This window comes from Ctenopharyngodon idella, chromosome 13 (genome assembly GCF_019924925.1).
Source record: "Ctenopharyngodon idella isolate HZGC_01 chromosome 13, HZGC01, whole genome shotgun sequence".
NCBI classification, from domain to species: domain Eukaryota; kingdom Metazoa; phylum Chordata; class Actinopteri; order Cypriniformes; family Xenocyprididae; genus Ctenopharyngodon; species Ctenopharyngodon idella.
The window spans coordinates 36,394,949-36,409,318 of NC_067232.1; the positions used below are offsets into that span (position 1 = coordinate 36,394,949).

Genomic DNA, 14,370 nt, shown 5'->3' on the forward strand with positions numbered 1-14,370 from the left:
TTAAATGAGTGTTTAGAGTTAATGAGGTCCAGAGGTGTGCTCCTTCATAACATCTCACAAACCAAGAAATTGGATGGGTGCCATGCAAAACAAATGCAGGATAAACGGAATATGGGTCACTGATTAGCAATTTCTCTTATTTTCCCAACGAGACGTTCTGAAAATAGAGCCAAGCACAGTGAAAGCAGTGGCATAATCTACCACGAGGAGCTCTTACATTCATGAAGAAAGGTTAGTGAGTGAGAGGGAAATATGGCTAATCTAATGTAGATATAATCTACAAATACAAAAAAAAAATACAATTTTGTAAATTGGAAGAATGAAAGCACAAAGATAAAAAAATCAGTTGTTGGAAAATCCACTGATTTACATGTAACTGCATGAGGCTGAACCTCATAAAACCCGTCAAGAACATGTCCAGGACCCCAAAGACAGAAATACGAAATTATATTTTGCTTAACTTAAAATCTTTTTAAGACCATTAAGATTTTTTTTTTTTTTTTTTTTACATGACATTATTTTCAAAACTATTAACTATTTTCCTCTCCCCCATTTATCATTGCCATTATGCAATTAAAATAATAATAATCATCATCTTCATTGTGATGACTGTAATGTGGAAAAAATAGTTCATAAAGTACTCTTATAGACTGTTGTACTACCATTTTATGCTGGTTTAATTACTCAAATAGACTACATTAGTTAAACTTTTTTTACTGTAATACAGACAAAGTAGTACTGTATTACAGTAATGAGGGAATCATTGAGAATAATAATATTAATAAATAATAATAATAATAAAAACCCTCAAAAGTAAAACACCCAGACAAGTTACAATAATGAGAATTTAGGGGGTAAATCTGTTTAACTATACTTAAATTGAAACAATCCAAAATATTACAATGGTCCTAAAATAAATTTCATTTATTTATGCAAAGTATAATTTCCTATATTGTTATTATTATGATTTTTGGGGTGAAATGTGACCTGAGCATATTTTACTATTATAATTGAAATTGGATTTTCAAACAACACATGTGGTTACCACTATTCGCACATACAGTGAGAATGTAGCTCCTAAATGTCAATATATGAAACTGCTGAGCTAAAAGTAATTATATTACTTTTACTGTACCTGATGTATTATCTAATGTTTAATGGAAAATGTTAATATAACAAATCTGTCCAAAAAAACAACAACAACAAAAACAAAACAAAACAAAACAAAAAATTCACCTTTTGCAAGTAGGGGTGTAAAAATGCTTTGCTTTCCAATTCACAGTGCTGGTCAACAGTCTGCAACACATTTTATATTATTTATATATAGTCAGTATTTTGCACTAAAAATTCAGAGCAAATTTCTGATTCATGATTGAATCGTCAAGCCAAATATTTACACCCCCTACTTACAAGCATACCTTAAAATGATTAGACAACTATCTAAAGACCAATAGTGTTACAGTTACACATGGTCTGTGAATTCCAGGCATGTATAGTATACCTCAAAAAATTCACTTGCGTTTGAAGAAAAACAGAACGTGTACTTTTAGAAAAAGTTTAATATTTATCTCAAATAATACTTTTCAAAATATTTGTCATTTAACAATCAGCAGTACAGTTCTCTAGGGTTCATGATTTTGCTCACGTCAAGAACACATACGAGCTGAATATTTCATAAAAGCTCGTACATATTGACATTTGTTGGAAAATTTGAAACCATAGATATATACTTATGGGTAGATAAACAATTAATTTACATTTTTATACAGTAAAAACATTTATTTTAACAATTTTACCTACATTAATCAAAAAAGTACAGCATATTTAATAATTTTACAAATTCTGCATAAAAAATATATTTCTGTACAAAAACATCTTTTGCACCTACTTCAAGTCAGCAGCACATGATCGAATGACAATGGCGAGTAGCACAATTGTTGGTTTGAATGCAGTTTTACAGCCTGACAGTCGCAAAACTATTTTACAGTCGTGAGGAAACAAAACTGTACAAAACGCAACAGAACAAAGAAACATTATTGCAGCAAGCCTGAGAAAAGGCAAGACGTGGATCATCCGCAGTGTGACAAAACCGACACGGCCCTTTACCGCCATTGGGCCGACCTGGCGAATCCAACGCACACAGAAATGGTTCGATCTGAGAGCATGACGCAACGGAAAACATCCAAACGCACTTGGAAACGAAGCGTGGTTTTGATTGAAAATACAATCAATGTGAAAATGATATCTGATATCCGGCAGCAAACCTACAGCAATGCCATTGTGCACATTTTATGCTCGAAGCCATCTATGTGTAGCGCGCAAGTGCATATGGTAACACGGCGTCGAGAAAACATCAGGCATCACGTAGTTCACATGGAAAAATGGGAGCACTTACAGTTTTAGCACATGCACTGGTATCAGCGTGGTGATGACATTTAAATCACAGTGAATATGCACCCCAGCAGCCCTACGCTCTTCATCTAGGTTAATGTACTAATGATATGGGTCATTGGGAACCGGTGTGGCCCGGTCATGCTTCTGAATCTAATAAGGCAGTGTTTCTTCGAGAGTAAGTTCGATCTTAACCCCGCTGATTTTGTGTCTCTAATGGCTACGGGCGATGCACACTGGTTCAGAAAAAGGAGGAATGGAAAAAGAAAATAATGCATCAACTTGTGGGCTCAGGTAAATCTTGTGTAGGCGTCCACTAAGAGCTGATAAATGAACTCAAAATCTGCGCCATCAACATACAGTCATGTTCTGCACGAGAGGTATATCTGATACGTAATGAAAGCAAATTGGTGATGCGGCAAATTGGTGAGTAAAGCTATTGTGATTTCAAACTTAAAGATGAAATGTAATTTATCAGCATTTGTGTTTATGCTAGTCCAAGCAAGTGATCGGACACGCCACGAAGAAATGTGCTGTATGATGAATGCATTAAAAAGCAATCAAAAACCATGATCGTGAGTTTCAATTGTGTCCTTATCACCTTGTAAACATAAACAGAACTTCATTTCAAAAATAAATTCAGTCTCTCTTGATAGCCGTAGCATGACATCATGCTCTCTATGGATATGAGTTTATGTTTATATACATATGGTCAATAAAACCCTGTATATTATTTTTTGTTTTCATCCAATACATTGATTTCATATCCATTTCATACTAGTGCAAAATTTGTGCGATAAAGTTTATTTCTTTTCTCAACGCAGAGGTTGAGTTTCGTCCTCCACCCGGAGGCGAGCGTCTCTCCTTTCTTGTAGCGTTTTGTCACCTTCTTGGTGGAGATCTATTAAGTGTGCTAAGCCACAGTAGTCCAGTTGCGTTCTCGTTTTGTGGTTTGTCTTCACTGAAGAAAATACATTGTGTCAACAACTTTGTGGCGTTCAAAGACACTTCAGTATCTTTCCCAGGAAGTCTCTTTTAAGGGGGGAGGGGGGTGATACATAAAAAAAAAAAGAAGAAGATAAAAGCAAAAAAAAAAACTTCATCCTTTAAGTGCCACGTATGGTACAGATCCCAGAAAGAATGTTGACCTCAGTTCTGGCCGAACATGCGTCAAGTGAGCTTCGTTCTTTGAAAAGTCTTTTTTCTTTGAAGTTTTTTTTTGTTTTGTTTTTCTGTAAAAAAAAATAGTCATCGGTTGTATTTCGTCCATTGTAAGCTTGTGATAAAGTGAGTCACATCTATAGCAAAGTGCAGTCAGTCGTAAAGGAGTACTGGCGTCTGGCACCCACTGCTCTGCTGCTTACCCATGAGGCCGGCCCAGAGCTGATAATGAAGGCTATACTACTGTGCAGACTGTATTGAGGGTCGTATCAAACCTCACAGCCTTTGCCTCTGTTGGCTTCATGTTTGTATCATACATGGGATTCTCAAATGAAGCTTGTCCATTAGTATTCTCGTGACCTGCATATCCGTTGTACTGAACTTTTGGTCTTGTTCTGGAAAGGTGGAAAACAAAGACGATAAATAGTTAAGAAGAGTAGGAACTTCTTTCAAAGCAAAAACACAAGTGTACTAATTCATTTACATTTATAACAACACATTCCAGTGTAATTTTTAATTATGAAAGAACAACATTAGAAATGTTAGATAAAACCTAAAACAAAAGAACATGATGTCCTCATCCAACAATGGGAAGTGACAAATGTGTTAGCCGGGTTAAATTCTAACTTTAGGACAAGAGAAATTGTCTCTTTCCACCAACTGAATATTTTTCATTTGAAAACACACTCAATTAAAGAAGTAATTCATCCCAAAAATGAAAATGTGGCCATTTACTCACCCTTATGTCATTCCCACCCCATACATTCGTCCATGAAATGCTAAATATCTTATGTAGAATGTCTGAGCTGCTCTTATCCAAAGCACTATGAAAGCATCATAAAAGTAATCAATCTGGCTTGTGACCAATAGTTGAGTTGCACCAGCTGTACGTAAGTTACAACTTAGCCTAGTTTTGACATAAATGGGCACGAAGTTATAACTTAAGCGCTACAAAACATTTTTGTGTTGCACCATTAAACTTAGCTGAAGCGTAACTCCTGATCAGAGGCTTCCATAAATATTTAGTTTATACATAGGTATAAACTAAATATTCACGGAAGCCTCTGATCGGAGCTTTCAACTAAGTTAGCAGGCAGACTGAAATGCATCAGTAAGCTCTTGTTTTACCTCACATACTTCAATTCTTTAGACATATATGATAATGCTGACATTTACATTCGCTTACATTTTAAGAGAGAGAACATTATGTAAATAGATTACTTTGTTAGCTGCTCTTCAACATGTGAGCGCCGCTGTGTGCATCATTCCTTGTTGTGCATGTCAAATAAAACCAGTCATAATAAATAAATGTAATTTATTATGTTTTTTTTGTATGAATATTTATTTATTGATCCTTATTAATTTCAAATACAGTTTCTGAATGTTATTTACAAATAAAAATACCTATGTTGTTATTCATTATTAAGTATCGTATTTTAAGGAAATATTTAACAGTATATTTACCGTTAGTTACGTGAGGCAAAAGAAGTTAGAATGAAGGATAAACTGAAATTCACATCATTTATACACAACTTCTGCTCATGTATTTGAAGGCTGCTATTGGATCATTGAGGGTAAACGTCATTTTACTGAAGGCGACTACACATTACTTTATGGAGAGCTTACGACCTAATAGCTACTTTCTGCCTTAAAGGGTTAGTTCACCCAAAAATGAAAATTATCCCATAATTTACTCACCCTCAAGCCATCCTACGCGTATATGACTTTCTCCTTTCAGCCAAACACAATCAGAGTTATATTAAAAAATATCCTGGCTCTTCCAAGATTTATTTTGGGAGTAAATGGTATCCTAGATTTTGACGCCCAAAAAAGTGCATCCATCCATCATCAAACTAATCCATATGGGTCCAGGGGTTAATAAAGGCCTTCTGGAGCGAAGTGATGTGTTTTTGTAAGAAAAATATTCATATTTATAACTTTATAAACTGTAATTACTAGCTTCCGGTAACGGCCGTCTGCGCGTTCATGAGAGAGTCAAGTTCTGGCTGAAGGGTGACCTCTGACCTGATGAATGACGTAGCTCCTCTTCTATTATATCGAAATCCTCAGACATTTTTCTTTAAAACTTCTCATTTTAGACTTCTAATTCATGACCGGCGTTTTGTTTTGCTCTATCCTCTGCACTTCCGCGTTCATCAATTCTCACCTGAGCTTACGCTTCACCTTTGTCATATGGCCTAAGTCGGGTCAGAGGTCACCCTTCTGCCGGAACTTGACTCTCTCGTGAACGCGCGGGAGGCCGTTACCGGAAGCTAGTGATTACAGTTTATTAAGTTATAAATATGGATATTTTTCTTAGAAAAATGCATCGCTTAGTTTCAGAAGACCTTTAATAACCTCCTGGTGCCGTATGGATTACTTTTATGATGGATGGATGCACGTTTTTAGGCTTCAAAATCTAGGGTACCATTCACTCCCGTTATGAAGCATGGAAGGGCCAAGATATGAACTATCCCTTTAAGAACAAATGGTGCAAAGGAATAAAGTACAGAGTTAGTTACAAACTAGTTAGTAGTTACTAAGCCTCTAGTGTGGACTTAACATTCCAATTTAAGTAATAAATTATAAATGGCTGGTGCAACACTACCCAGATGTCCAGATATGCTTACTGCATGGAACACTGTATCCCACAATGCATAGTGTTTGATTTGACCTTCTACTTCTAGGGTGATTCATGAACCAGAAGTAATCTCAGCCAAAATGTTTTTTATCAACATTTTTATGCAACATTGGATTAAAAAAGCAACATAATTTATTTCCAAGTCTTTTGACAAACACAGTGAAGTCATGTGATAATGTGGTATACTACTGCTTGAAACATTTATGGTGGAATAATGCCTTTGGCTGTGTTTGGAATGGAATATCAGCATACTATGCAGTATATTTTGAACATTCCAACTTTTTCCCCCCTAATTATTATACTTCATGCTATGATAAATATTTCAGCAGTATGCTGCATTGTCAAGCCTAGTTGTGTTTGTCACATGACCTCATATTTAAATAATATTTTTAAGTTATTTTGCATTTTATTCAATCTTGGCTGATCAAATAATGAGTAAAGAAAAAAAAAAATCTGTAATTACTTCCGATTCATTCAGCATACTGGAAATTGGAGGTGAAATTAAATGCATTATGGTGTTCAGTTCCGAGTGCAGTATGCTCTATTGTATACTGCATGTGTACACATTATGGCAAATGTAGTTTATAATCTGGTATTATATGTACTGTATGTGTATGGTAGTATGCTATTCCGAACATGGCAGTTTTAAAATTCTTCTCCTTATTCAATTGGAAGCATTACTTTCTGTGCCAACGCTAATTAAAACCATAAAATACACATTTTGGAAAGGTCACTGACTTCTTGATGATCTAAATTTTGAAAACTGTAACTGATTCCCAGGCTTCCCTCGGATGGCAGTGGATGATTTATGATCTTGCTCAAATTGTATGGTCTAAATCTAAATAAATGACCTACATCCCGTACCCAATTCATATTTCCACTGACTAACAGCGTCTGGCACATCACCATATCAGACGTAATTCTCATGATATTCTGTTGGCAAATGTACACAAACAGAAATAAACAGGATGACTTTTAGTTGGTCAAATTAGGGTTGACAGAAATGAAAATCTAATATGGGACTACAACAAAGTATGTAAGTCACTTTATTTCCCATAATTCCTGCACTCTGCCCTGCCTCAGACAAGATGAGCAAATAAAATGCAGACAATGAAGGTGTGACTGTAAAGGGCTCGTCGCCTGTGGCATTAGCTTCCGGTGACTTACCTGGAAGCGGCCAGGTCTTTGGGTCTCTCATTGTCATCTGTGCCTTGTGATAGAGTCCTGCCAATTTTTTTTTATTATTTTAATATCGGGGAACTGTCATGCTTCATGACAACTTTGACACATTGTTTTGTTTGCGTAGGAAAACTCCCATGCTTTTTTTTTTTTTTTTTTTTTTTAGCATTGCCTATATTTGATCTCAATGACATTTTTTGTTTGCAGAGATTTGAATTGCTAACTGTCTGTATCAGTCACAATTACTGGTTTGGCAAAGGAGTTTCCCATCACTACAGCGACACAATGCCGATTCACATTCATTATGGACAAATAACTTCAACACATGGAAAAGACAGCAGCTCTTACCTGTGTTTGTAGAGGTAAAAGGCAAACCCTGATAAAATAAGCGCAAAGAAGGGTACTAGAATGGCAGCCGCCACAGAGCTGCTGTTTGTGCCATAGTAAGGATTAGATGGATCCATATCTGTGGTAATAAGACCTGAGGGAAAATCCAAACAAACAACTCTAAATTACTACCAAATCGGTTCAGAATATGTATACTGTATTATATATATATATATATATATATATATATATATATATATATGTATATGTATATAGTAGTTTAATAAAATGGCATTTATAGATTTTATATAAATATTATATAAATACATTTATTAGGCATTTGAAAAGGCAGAATTTATAAAACTAAATAAATCTACCTTGTCTTGTTAACTGAAACTTCCCAAAATCCTTGCTGTGAATGTGCCCTTGGTAAACAAACATTTTTTTCTCTGATTCTGCAGTAACCTAAGAAGAAAAAAAAAAACATGGAGATATAACAGGAAAAAGCTTTATAGTATATAGCAATGTATATAGCAAAATATAGCAAAACAATGCCTTTCAATTAATATTAAAAGCTTTTTTATGAGTAACATAGCAATGCAAATTGGCAGCTCACATACATAGTAATAAAACATCACTGCTTTATCAAATTATTACCACTTTTATGGTACTCACATATCCATCCATTGCCCAGTTGTCGTTTTTGAATTTGCTAAAATATTGTTCTGTTGGGCCTCTTATCTGGTAAACTTTCAATAATAGATGATTTTCTTCTTTCTTGTAAGTTCCTGCAAAACAAAATGAGAGAGAGAGGAAAAAAAAAAAAAAAAAACACATAAGAAAAAATTTAACTGGAATACCAACAATATCCATCATCTGGAATTTATTTTTATAAAACTGCATTTGTAATATTTTTCTCTTTATTTTTGGTCTAGGACTAGTAAGTAGGGCAAAGGAAAACATATTTGGTAAATGCGGAAAGCATCCATAGCTATCAAATCTGCTCAATGCATCTGAGAAATTGGGTGTAATCTCAACACTGAAGGAATAAGATGCAATGCTAATTCAATTATTCACTCTCCATCTCCCAGTCTCCCATGAAAGCAAGGAAATCCTTCTCTTTCAGCACCTTCAATATGTAAGAGCAGGCTCTTATTGATGTCATATTGTTGCTGCAGGAGCTGAATGCACATCAGTTCACTTCTATACTGACTCGCACACAACTCCTTCACATAGTAGCTATCAACACTCCTTCATAACAAGTTCTTCCTTCCACTATACAAATGAGCATGTGGAGTAATGTGGAAATGTAAATAACCTAAAGCAGTCCTGTCCACTGACAGCCGTGTGGATGTATTTACTGCTTTAATATTGCAAGATCTCTACTGACTGATAAATATCTTCTGTTGTATTTGTTACATCGTGAGATGTATTATGTTTATTTGTGATGTTGTTCTTTTTGCCTCTGTGGTGTGTTTGTTTTTGTTTTTTTGTTTTTTTTTTTTCTGTTTCTGTGACTGCTACTGCTCTCACAGGATTGATTGTGTTCACCTGTTGATGATTTGCTGCCTAACAACCTCAACTTCACTGATTGGCTCCTGCCAGGAGAAGGCCAGCATAGCCAGCACTGCTTCAAAGAAAGTTGTGAGAGAGTTGCAGAGTGTGACTTGCCACAAGGACTTCTTTTCTTCTGCTCCAGTCAACTTTACTGTGTCTTGTTGCTGATAAGTGTCAACAATGTTGCTGTGAATTCAGTGTACTTATAGATTTATTTAGAGTTTGAGTTCTATTGTGTGAGGAAACCTGTAGGGAGGTGGGTGCCATTTTGTTTGAAACTGTTTTTCTCCTGTTTATGTGTGTAGTCAGGGAGGTAGGGAAGCTCAATTGTTGTTTATTTAATTATGTTTATGAATAAGTAAGTTATGGTTAAAATTAAGTTAGGAGACCTTTTGTTTGTTGTGTTGGCCTTGCCCCTTCCTGAGGCCTATGTTTCCATTTATTTATTTTTGATTAAATATAAAAAATTTAAAGTCCACTATAAGGCTGCCCCCTAACAGTTGACAAACCATTTGTTGATGAGAAAAGGCTTAGGTCAACCAAAATTTTATTAATTTTTTAGTCGCAGGAAAAAAAAAAAAAAATCCACAGGAAGTAGCGAAGTCACGCAATCTGTGACGAAGAGATCGTTAACAGCTGGTCTATGTGGTAATTACAGTACATCAGGCAGGACATCCAAACCCTAGCCTATCATTCATCGACCTCAAATATGGCTTATCATCTGAAACATGTAAGTAGTAGCAACTTTACATGGCCGCTCATTTTAACGTTAACCTAGAAAAATGCGGGCTATTCAAGTGTTTGTGCGGACTGTGAAAGCTGAATAGAAGCGTGCTGACTGCATGACAGCTAACATGGAGGCGCCGGTGCGATCACTTGCACTCAAAATACTCATACAGATTTTTGGTCATACAGATAAGAGTAATACATCTTTTGAATCTGTGAAGAGTCTACTTTTATTTGTGTGCACTCACAATAACAACAAAACGATGTGCTTTTTTAAAATAATGAAAGCAAACAGGGTGCACTTTCTGCCGTCTCTCTCTGTAAACTTGAGCGCGCCGAAAAAAAGAAAAAAAAAAAGAACCGAAACTCCATGCAAACTTGCCTTGCAGACATGGAAAATATACTGTATCTATAGAAAGTGAAATGTCTAAATTTAAATGAACCAATTCAAATGGAAAACAAATATTCTTTGGTTATGTAATCTGTATGAAACGTGTATTGAGGAGATGAGTCAGCATAGTCAACTTCATCACTGCAGCCGAAAATACAGAAAACACTAGTTTATCAATTAGTTATTAAAATGCTAAAGCAGTCTCCTTGCTGTTTTTCCCCAACACATTCATAAGCATAACTTCTGCCGGTGCGCTGTGGCAAGCTTTATGCGTGCACTTGAACACTGATTAGGCTATGTAGGCATTAAAGGCTCTTTATTATGATTTATATGGTTTATTAATAAACCTGCGATTAGTCGACTAATCGCTTGAAATGAACGACTACTAGATGACCAGAAAAATCTTTAGCAGCCACTATCTGGACGTGTGTTACTGGGGCTGGAGACAAGAAGTTCCTGTGCTCTTTCTCCAATTTTTGTTACTGTTACCCCTATTTCCCCTAAATTAAAGCGAGGGCTACTATGTAACATATGATATATGCACCATGCCACCCTGCCGTCTTCTTTGAATATGGTGCGAAAACCTGGCAGAAAAATTCAACTTACCAGAGAGTTTAATGTGCACCCCGCTCTGCTCCAGAAGAGTGACGTTGACCCGGCTGGTGGTGGCATTGAATGCATTGACTGTTACTGTAGCAGCCTGTCTCTTTCCCAGGTACTCATAGAATCCAGCCCAACCAGAGTTCAAAGAGAACACATCTGCTGGAACTACACAAAATGCATACAGATCATTTCTACCTATACCTCTGTGCAACTTAATAAAATACGTTACAATTACAAACATATACACTATAGCTACAGGGAACCCATAAAGTAGTTGGGCATTAAATTGCATGAAAGTAACTGCATTATGTAACAAAATATCAAAACAAGTGGCATTTATTTAAAGAAAGACAAGCAAATGACACAAGCATTCAGACACCGTCTGGTTGTCAGATGTTAGTAAAACATAGTTTTAGTTATTGGAATGGAATTGTAAATTGAATTCATTTAGTTGATTTCATCTACTAAAATAACCAATTGCTAAAACATAATTGTAAAAATGGCCCAGAACCAAAAAAAAAAGTTAGTTTTAGTTCTGAGAAAACCATAATTTGTTTGCAGGTGCCACTTGGTTGTTATTTTATCTAATGTAACAATCATTTTAAGAGTGTCTTTTGAACAGTGCTAAATGTTGAAGTGTGTAATTTCTGCCCTACTATAGCAGCACTAAATAGAACTGCAAAAACAATTTTCAACTGGGTTTCCCAAACACCTGTGAATGGCTTACAAATAGTTGGTCTCTGCCAGTTAAAATGGGATAGGCAGTCATATTTCAACACTGAAATAACCAAACTTCACCTTTATCTTTGTTACTCTGACATTTTAAAAATATCATTTTCAGAACCAACATTACAGGCCCATTATTTCCAATGACCATGGTTCAAACTCATGTAGGCCAAGTTTATTTTTTTATGACAGCAAAATGGATCATTCAAGGGAAACTTGAAAGGTTTCATACCACGAATCTTGTTTTTCTGCAGGTCTGGATCCTCATTTGATTTGCTGTTTATTTTTGGTCCAACTAGGAAATAGAGCAGATAATTGATCATTTGACATTTGTGGATGCAACCTGCACAGTGGTAATGACTGTTAATCAAAGTTTCTTGCTGTAGTTTTTCTGAGAATGAGTCACTATATTAGTTTGACACAATAACTTCTATACATTCATAAACGGTAACACTCCTATTTTGTGTAACAGTTTTTTTTTTTTTTTTTTTACAGTTTAATCAAGTCACAGATTTAATCTTAAATGGTTTCAAGATTAAAAACTAACATATATCACTGTAAATCAATAAGCAGTGTAAGTATTAAAGGAATAGTTCACCCAAAAATACAAGGTCACCACGATTTTTACAAGAGCAACATTCCTGTCCGAAAATTTAGTCCTAACCCTATTCCTACCCCTAAACCCAACCCTACCCATAACTTATCCCTAAAACCAGAAGGTAAAGATAACACTGATGTAGAAGCACCTAACCCTGGCTGTAAGCCTAAACTTGACAAACTGTAAACTTGTCCCTCAAATCTGATTGATTGATTGCAGTGTTATTCCAGGATCAACAAATATGCTGATCCAGGAACATGTTGCACTTGGTGAAATCATGTTCACCAAAACAGGCAAATTTTCTGTATCCTGTTATTTTTTGAGGGTGAGTAAATAATGTCAGATTTTTAATATTTGGGTGAAGTATCCCTTTAAGCTTATGGGTAAACAACTGCTTCTGGCTTCACATTCCTGTCTGTATAAATGAAAATCAGTAGCTACTGCTAGTAAAGTGTCCTGCTCAAGGGCACGATAGACACAGTTAATGAATCAGCCCTTGTGGAGTCATGAGCCCAGTGGTTTCAGTACCTTTGCAGACTGGAGGTTTGCCTGACCACCTCCCATCTGCTTTGCAGGTCCTGTGCTCCGATCCTCCAGATAAGTAGAAGCCATCTTGGCACGTATACATGAGTGTGTAACCTAGAGTTGGCAAGTCTATAGCCTTCACGTCTACATGAGATGGCGTCTCAGGCTGCCTACAGGCATGTGCTGAAAAGTTAAAGAGAAAGGAAATTAGGTGGTCTCCTTTCCTGGGCAATCATGTAAATCCATCTACTCTGGTGATGCAGAAGAAATGAACCTGATGTTCAGACTTCAGTATGACTTTCATGGCATCTATATATTTGATGTATTTATTATAGTAAAATTCTATATACAGGACATAATAAGACCCTACAGAATTTATTTCCACATATATTAAGAGGCTGTGGAATTGTTTGAATTGCTTGTCTTGCATCTGTATCTGTTTACTATTCTTTTACATTCTGAAACTTTTCTGTAATTTTTGTCGCAATATATATATATATATATATATATATATATAAAAAGAATAAGAAAAAAAATATATATATATAAGTAGAAGGCTAACTATACGTTCCAAGGTGTACATCAGGGATTCAGAACTCTGGCCCTTGAGGTCCACTTTCTTTGATCTTGATCGGACTCACTTCTCTATAACTTTCTATTAATCCTGAAGATTTTGATTAGCTTGTTCAGTACAGATGCAAGACAAGAAAGTCAAACAATTCCACAATATTAGGACATTTAACATAGGCCCTGCACAAAACACCAAAAGCACACCTGTGTTAATGTTGCTAAGCCATTTATGTCAAGTGCACATTTTCTTTTCACTCAGAATGTTATTTCTGCAATTTAACAGAAATTCAAGCAGAACAAAATTCCAGCGGAATTATCATGGTGAAGCAATCCTTGTTGTCAGTAAAACATTAAAATGTAGCATGCAAAATGTTCCAAAAGTAATGCATCCACTACTTATATTCTAATTACAGCTTAAATTCAGGCAATTGTGTGCTTAACTTGTGTGCTTATCACTTCTACCACTAAAGATTGCTTTATAAATAATCTTTCTGATCAGTTTCATCTCCTTAGAAGAACTCGATGTTGCAACAGAAACTATTGACTTTCTTTTCTCCAGCACATTAGACACAGTTGCTCCTTTGCGCTTAAAGAAGATTAAGGAAAATGGTTCAACGCTCTGGTACAATGAGCACACTCGGGCAATTAAGAGAGCAGCCAGAAAAATGGAGCGCAGCTGGAAGAAAGTTTTTCGCATCTCATGGAAAGAAAGCATTTTTTTGCGTACAGAAAGGCCTTAAAAACTGCTAGATCTGCTTATTTTTCAACTCTCTTAGAAGAAAACAAACACAACCCTAGATATTTATTTGATACAGTGGCTAAATTAACGAGAAATCAAGCTTCAACTTCTGATGTTTCCAAACAGCACAGCAGTAATGACTTTATGAACTTCTTTACTTGCAAGATTGATAATATTAGAGAGAAAATAATAACCAGCTCTATATTTCTTGACGAAACTTACCAATTCACAAAATT

General features: G+C 35.7%; 1 protein-coding gene across 4 annotated transcripts in view; it reads right to left on the bottom strand.

Annotated features, from left to right (window-relative positions):
* Positions 1–1,541: 1,541 nt before the first annotated feature.
* Positions 1,542–14,370, bottom strand: part of LOC127524842 (CUB and sushi domain-containing protein 1-like) — a 632,721-nt gene continuing 619,892 nt past the window's right edge. For 2 of the 4 annotated variants that reach the window (XM_051916815.1, XM_051916818.1), the window contains 8 exons: positions 12,829–13,008; positions 11,935–11,997; positions 10,980–11,141; positions 8,375–8,487; positions 8,077–8,164; positions 7,721–7,853; positions 7,361–7,417; positions 1,542–3,947 (listed from right to left, as the gene is read on the bottom strand). In XM_051916815.1, coding sequence (XP_051772775.1) covers positions 3,788–3,947; positions 7,361–7,417; positions 7,721–7,853; positions 8,077–8,164; positions 8,375–8,487; positions 10,980–11,141; positions 11,935–11,997; positions 12,829–13,008 — 956 coding nt within the window. In that variant the 3' untranslated portion in view covers positions 1,542–3,787. The remainder of the gene's footprint in view (positions 3,948–7,360; positions 7,418–7,720; positions 7,854–8,076; positions 8,165–8,374; positions 8,488–10,979; positions 11,142–11,934; positions 11,998–12,828; positions 13,009–14,370) is intronic. The other 2 variants (XM_051916816.1, XM_051916817.1) reach the window with 2 other exon arrangements.